The 7995-nt window shown below is 32.0% G+C and overlaps 1 protein-coding gene across 1 annotated transcript in view; it reads right to left on the bottom strand.

The window, feature by feature from the left end:
- Window positions 1-743: 743 nt before the first annotated feature.
- Window positions 744-7995, bottom strand: part of LOC129957290 (cilia- and flagella-associated protein 36-like) — a 48395-nt gene continuing 41143 nt past the window's right edge. Inside the window, exons 7-8 of the mRNA XM_056069553.1 lie at window positions 3983-4229; window positions 744-1165 (exon numbers count right to left, since the gene is read on the bottom strand). Of these exons, the coding sequence (XP_055925528.1) occupies window positions 1155-1165; window positions 3983-4229 (258 nt within the window). The 3' untranslated portion in view covers window positions 744-1154. The remainder of the gene's footprint in view (window positions 1166-3982; window positions 4230-7995) is intronic.

Below are 7995 nucleotides of genomic sequence, written 5' to 3'. Positions count from 1 at the left end.
ATTTCTTCAGAAAATCAGTTTAAAAATGTACTTGCGCACTAGCACATATAAATACACTAGAAATAAATGTTATTTTAAAAGAATTGCATAAAAAAAGCAATATGGAATTGGTTTATTTAAAATATTATTTTCGAAGAATTTTATAGTAAAAATAAATCAATGACTCATTAAAGTTTATACTTCCGGTTTAAAGTATCATTGTTTCCGGTATCATATTTATCCGTGACATATTATTGAAATTGTTATATCTATAATTTTATCTTGCATAGATTAAAAAAGGGATTGTTTTAGAATATGCAAAGCTAAGATTTTATTTTTAAATCATAAAATTAAATTCAAATTTTCTCTGAAACGCACTCTTTAAATTAGTCAAGCAAAAGTGGCAGATATTTTTTTATTTCTATATTAAATTCATATGTATATTAGCTATTTAAATGGCTGCCATGAATTTGAAAACAATAGATACATTTATTGAATGAAATACTTGAAAATAAGTTAAACGTGCAACAAAATCAAAGTTGATTATGTATGTCAATGAATTAGCTGGTCACCGTGTTTTATGTTCAATATGTTATTCAATTACTTATATTATATTAAAAAAACAATTCAAACTATATACACCAATTGTTGAACAAATATCAGAAACTAAAATTCATCTTGCGTGTAGTGGTATTGCATATTGAATATTAAAGTTGAAAAGTTTTTTATTTCCCTGAACATGTTTAATAAAGAATACAGCAATGTATGATGAAAACACAAAATTTATTTCAGCATCTTTGAAGTGCATCAGTTCAGCACAATAAAAAGCAAAATTTATTTTTAAAAAGTACAAAGTGATTTTAAAGTGAATAATAAAAAAATACAACAATCAACATTTGCGAAAATATAAATATAGATAGAATGCTTTTAAATGTGTAAAACAGCAAAATTTCTAAATTTCTTTTGCTTTTCATAAAGATTATTGAACAATTAAATACATCAACATTTTTTTAACCATACATTCAGTACTTCATATCAGCAAAGGCTTATGTTTTTAGTTCATTATTTTAGTAGTTGAAAGCAATAGCATGTAAACTAGGTTTAACGACGTATAGGATGTCACTTTCGATTTGTTCGTCAGTTGGCATTGTTTTTCGATGTCTTGATTCACTGTATTACTTTTTATCTGCGAAAAAAACAATACATTAATTAAACATATATTAAGATGTAAAATAAATATCAAGTCAAAGGCTGATAAAAGTCACAACGCTAGCTTTTATTAAACATTTTTATTTGAATTAATACATTACAAGTTTCGTTTTACCCCACTGTGTCACTGCACAAATGCAAACTGAATAAAAAATTTCCATACATTAAAAAGCAATGTTCTAAAACAGAATCACCATGAAAAATGTTTTTTCATAATAAGCCTGTTTGAATCAATTTCAAATTATTAGATAATTCGGAGAAAAATATATTAAAAACAAAAACGACAACTACTCTAAAAATATGTAGTGTATAAAAATAAAATGTACTCTCCGGTGTCTTCCACCAAATGCGTTTTTTTTCAGATTTTTTATTTTCATTTTTGTTTACTTTCGTCGTTGCTAAAATTTTACTTCGTAATTGCTTAACTCGGAAAACTATGACAATACTGGCGAATATATTTTTCAGTGCAGGAAAAACTCTTTTTCAAGTCGCAAAAAAATTCATAATTTTGAAAACGCAAATATCTCTACCAATTCTACAGATAACTCCATGAAACCTTTTCTTGAGTCCTCATTATGGTATATAATTATATTTTTTTAATTTTCCTATTTCATTGTTAGGGCGCTGTAACTTGTCTTAATAAATTCAACAGAGTCATTTTACTATAGGTACACATTACTTCCCTGGCTATACGAGAATTAAATACGCCATTTTGAATTTAAAGGATTTATATCTTAATTTAAGACACACAAACGCACACACACACACATGTATACATATATTTTAAACTTTTAATTTAATCCAAATTACTTTCCTAAATTTTTGCCTAATTCGGCCCATGTCGGGGTCATTCTAAAGTGTTCTCTTGTTTCCTGATCCCATTCCACTGTTGAACATTTGTAAAAATGATGCGCCATCAGTTCCACGCGTCAAGTGAAAATGATCCCTTCGGTGCCCTTATCCAAGGTCAACACGAGTATTCAATCGACACGTGGCCGGAAATCACATTTTATATGACTAGTGATAATTTGTTTCGTCCCTTCCTTACTTTTGCTTTTGTTCCGCGCTGTTGTGGACGTGTTCTGTCCGTGCCTGCTTGTAAATAAATTGTCTTCCCTAGATGGATTAAAATGAATTTAAAAATGTAAAATGTCTCTTCTATGTCTTCGAGCCTGCCTTCAGCTTTAAGAATTATATGCTTACACACACATATATATATTGTTACGAATTTGTAATGTTGCTTCCCAGCACTGTTAGTTTCATAGAAGAAAATATAGATTTACGGTCAGCTCTATTGGATGCTGATCGGATGTCGGATCAATGACTCCCAGGCTTGGCGACTATTTGGCGACAAAATGGATGATACAAGAATCGAATCTTCAGGAATTTTTGTGATAGGGCCAATAGGAGGTGAATTATATTTGACTGTTCGAAAATCTTCTCTGCCCTGCTGCGATAATTGTAAAAGGCCGGCAGTTCAAGCCGAAGTCATTCGTATAGTGAGTCAACGGCGAATAAGTTGGATTAGTCCAGTGAAGTGCAAGTGTTCAGTGAAGTTCAAGCGATTAATAGATTGAGAACTGAGATGATTACTGAGCATCGATTCGTGTGTTGAGTAACAATCATATAGAAATAAGTAGGCTGTTGGGTACAGCTAAAACGAGGAGACAGGGGAGAATAGCAGGTGTTTGGAGAGACCTTAATGGATACCTACGTAGATTCCCTCCTCCTGCTGAGTTATGTCTGGTCACTTTGTGAGCTATTGTGGTTGCTTACTATAAATTACTACTTGTGGGCTGCTGTTTGTTGTAAGTACTATTGTGTATTGCTTATGCTCGTCTCAGCTGTACGTTTATAATCTGTGTATTCGTGTTAATAAACGTCGTCATTCGTTATTGAGGCCTGTTGACTGTGTCACTATACACCCACTACAAACGAAGCCGTTACGCAATATATGCAATGAGTTTACGCAATATTTTGTGTGCATATAATTTGTTTTGGGAACAATATATATAATTTTAGCATTGGAATGTCCAAAATCGTCCATTTTCATCAAGCTGTCGTGACTGAAATTTCTGATAGTTAAAATTCGTTATACTCACTTCGTCTACTCTCTCTTACATTATACTCTTTGCGTAGATATGTGGAAACAATAATTCAAAATTATAACAAGCTAAACAATCGAAATTTGGTGTCCAGTCACCAAAATACATCTTTTCAAATTTGAAAGTCAATTGATTTGGTGGAGGCATTTTATTTCAACTGCATTTTTATAATTATTTGATGAAGCTTAACGCAAAATGCTACATCTTAAGGAATCATAAGACGTAATTGAAGGAAGAATACTTCCGCTAACTGTTAAAATTTTATTATTCTATTACTAATTATCTATCTTACACTAACATGGAGAGGGAAAAAAAAAAAAATAACTTCCCAAAGGTGTTTTTTTTTTCAGTATGGGAAATATTTAAATAATTTATTTTTATCAATATCTGACAATCGAATTTTTCGATACTTATATTCATTTTACTCAGTAGTTAGTTTTAATAATACTTCAGGTACAAAATGGTTTTGAGGCCTTTCTTCCCTTGTCGATGTAAATTAGCCAAACATTGCGATGTACTGGAATGTGCATGGATTTTTGAAAGTTTCACATGCTTGCAACATACGAGGCGAGAACCTCCAACGCCTACACGAAAAATAGTTAATAATTATTCTCATTTTTTTTTATCTGAAAGTAAAAATTGGTAAATTTGAAATGAAATTAAAAATCTGATTTCATTTTAGAACCTACCGATGACTTCAGCCTTCAATCTTGCAGCCAATGAATTTCTAAACGCCTGAACGTTGGCATCAGAGGTGGGTTCCGCCTTTTCTTCCAGTACCGCCCTTTGCGCCGCCCTAGCAGACCTGGGACGGCTGGTCGTAGTTTCTTCGTATTTCTGAAGCAACTTTTCGCGTTCCTGTTTCTTCAGTGCCAGCAGCTTCTCTCGTTGCTGGCGGAGGTACTCTTGGCGACGACGAATCTCTTCTGGCGACACCTAGGGATAAAAAGTTTCGGATGTAATTTGATCCATAGATAGAATATAATTACTACTCAATGCTAGAGATAACAGTGCCGGCGTCCTGGCATAGGGGTAGCGCATCTTACCCGTGATCTGGGAGTCCTGGGTTCGAGTCCCGGGTTGGGCATAGTTGTTGTTCTATGTGTGATTGTGCAGCGGGCTTGTAACAGCGGGCTTGTCCATGGCAAGTGCCATAAGAAACAACAACAGAGATAAAAGTAAAATTTTTTGATAAGCCAATTCCAGGTGTATACCAGGATAAAATAAAAACCGGACCTTATATATTGTTGGAAATTCTTTCATTTTAAGTTTCCAATAGAAATTTGAGTGAAATTGATGTTAATTTTCTCTGTTATACTAAAATCTGAAGGTGAGTCCCAAATTATAAAATCTCAAAGACCTAAAATCTAAAGATCTAGCTGTATATACTGTAGCGGATTGTGATGAGCGAGGATAGAACCTGGGACCTTGTGGTTCGCAGCCAAGTAACATGACCACAATACAAAAGCAATTGCTCGTGTAGTGTAGCTCCAGTGAGTCGAACGATATGGCTGTTCAATGGTGAAGCATTAGCAGTTGAGTCTCATGCGACTGTACCCATTTGAGTAGCGCCAAGCGTCATGGCGAGTGTGTGTGGGTGAGTAATTACTGATGCTGTTGCGTCAAGTGAGTCTGACGGCTTTGGGTTGCTGCGTCAAGTGAGTCTGATCACTTTGGTTTTGCTATGGGTAGATAGCACCACAACAGCTGTACGAAGGTTGAAGGTTGATTGTCCGAGGTCATCAATGTGACGAATTAGTATGAGCAAGGATAGAACCTGGGACCTTGTGATTCGCAGCCGAGTAACATGACCACAGTACAAAAGCAATTGCCCGTGTTTCGTAGCTGTTAACTGGCTTATAAGCTTTCACCACAATTCTATTACGAAAAGTTTCTCCATACAAAATTCAGTAAATTCGACGGGTTCGCTGTAGTGGGTATATGGTGGCACAGATAAGAGGCCCCATAACACACAAGGACCTTTGTTAAACTCGATGATACGAGTACACAGACGACAAAACACAACTGAATCGTATACAAGCAATATGCAGCAGCATTTACAACAAACAGCAGATCACAAGTAATAATCAATAGTAAACCACCACAACAGCACACAAAGCGGCAGACAGAACTCAATAGAAAGAGAGAATTCACGTAGCTATTCCCTAACGGCGCTCCAAATATAAAACTGAGTGTAAGTTCATAGTGATAGATAAGATGTAAAATGAACACTGCAATATAGCAAATTGTTTCGAATAACATGTTAAATTAAGTGCATTCATGATTTTTTTTACTTAAATGACCAGTTCATATGTAGAATAAGATTGTAAAATATTCATATGTAAATTAATATGGGATTCTATATAAATATTTTCTTCGAAAAAACCTCCACAACTTAACAAAAAATAAAAAAAGCTCGGTTTTCCAGATATTTACAATCTTATTCTGAAATTTCTGTTTCTGTCACTGTAACTTAATCAGATTTTCCAAAGTATATTTTTGAAAGTTACAAGATATCAGTCGTTTACTCTTTTCAAATGACGATACACTCTCATCTGACAGCTAATTTAATTATTTATTTATTTTGTGAGAATGCTAAGAAATCTTTCATTTTACGTGAATAGATTCGTGGATATAATAATACATCTCACTGAACTGCCGTGAACAAATTCCAAGCATTTTCAGTTTTAAAGGTAATTTTTCCTAACATCGGAATCTTTCAGGAAATGAAGAAAATATTTTTGTCTATCGAATTTTTTGAATTTCGAACATCCTACAACAACACAACCAGGCATTCTATTAGCGTAAAAAGTTCTCGTAAAACTATAACATTTGATTCTGAAATAAGCCATTTTTTAAATTTGTGAACCAGAGCATAACCAGAAAAACCTTTCCCGAACAATCCATCAACCTTTTCAGTACGTAATTAAACGAGAAATATTCATAATCAAATGAAATTTCCCGCCCTTTTTTAATTTGGAATGCAAGGGTGAAAAAAAAAAAATTCAGCTCCAGACTATGTATAAATAAGCTTCAAGGATATTATTTATTTTTATTCACGGGACTTTTCTATTAGTCAGCAAAAAAAAAAAAAAAAAAGCAAACGATATTTTAAAGCAGCGGATCAATCTTTGGAATTCCAATAAAGTAAACAAAAAGGAGAAAACATTTTCTCAAAAAATACAAGTACATAACGTGGAATTTATAAACACTCAGAACCAATTTGTATTGTAAAAGGATGAGGATACAATAATGGACCATTATAGGATATTTTTCACCATTTCTTACAGATGAAATAAATTCACTTCTTTAATTTAAAACTGTCTGAAATAATGAAGAGTTTTGGAATTTGTTCCCAAGTAATGCGTAGTAAAACTTCAACATATCGCATTTGTGGACCCTCCTTGGTCAATACACAACATTATCACTTCCAACAAGATATATTAAATGCTAACGAAAAAAAACAAAACACGTATTGAAGTTTGTAATGACTACTAAGTGAACTAGTTTGGGCGGGAAGTGAATTGTACCCACTAAACGTTTCTCTCGGTAAATGTGAAATACTACAGGCCAGATTCCTTCATGTTATTTATTACCTATATATATATATTACAAGGCAACGCAAGATACGTGCATAACATCAAAACAGTAATCTATGACTCATGCAATCAATCCTTACCCCATTGAATGAAAAAAGCAAAATACACGCGCATTGCATCAGCGCAGGAAAGTTGGCTTGCCTCTCAGAGAAATCTGGTTTATGTTTGTTGCATTGAGATTTGCATTTGGTAGATTTATGTTTATTGTATTAAGGCGGGATTTTACAACACTATAAAGAAAGATGTATTGAAACCATCTGTTGGATATTTCTTTTATTATTATTATTATTATTAGTTCCTCTTTTGCTTGGCTTTATACCTGTTGGTGGTAGATTTCAGAATGGGCAATTTAGACTCTACTTACCAAATAAATTTGTAAGCAGATATTAATTCTTATAACCCGAAAATATTACGATTGCAATATGATTTTATAATTAATTAGTAAGTCCATCATTAAAGAATTAAAGTATAGTTAATTATTTATTTATGACATATAAAAACATAAATTATTTATTTAACTGCTTATTTTATATTCCAATAGATAGATTTTGTAAAATAATAATTTTTATTTAAAAATTATATTGAAATATGATATATTATTAATATTATATTTGTTTAAACTTTATTATTTTTCAATAATTTAATCATAATAATTAAATCTTCTTTTGTAAGTCAGAAAATATTAACCAATAATTTTGATTCATTTTTCAAAAATGTTATTGGTATAGTCATTTCCTCCCCTATTATACATATGTGAACCGAGGATGAAAATTATTTTGAAATTTTAATTAATTAAAAATTAAGCTGTATTTTGATATTATTTTGCAATAACTTCCGAGAACATTACAATACAAAAATAATTATTACACCATTTTTAAAATTAAAAAATATCTATTGAATCATACCTATTTAATAATAATGCAAATTTTCTCAGAGTATTTGCAATTTTAAATTCTTTTTAAAGAAAACTATCAACAATAAATTATATTGTTGCTCTAAAAATCAAATCGTTGCTATTGTTTCAACGAATATTTAATCAAATGATTTTCTTATACTGTTGAAGGCTTAAGAAAAAGGATTTATATTTGATATCTGCATAGTAT

Source organism: Argiope bruennichi, chromosome 11 (genome assembly GCF_947563725.1).
Source record: "Argiope bruennichi chromosome 11, qqArgBrue1.1, whole genome shotgun sequence".
Taxonomy (NCBI): Eukaryota; Metazoa; Arthropoda; class Arachnida; order Araneae; family Araneidae; genus Argiope; species Argiope bruennichi.
Note: the sequence above shows the minus strand (reverse complement) of the source record. Positions and strands in the feature narration are given on the sequence as shown.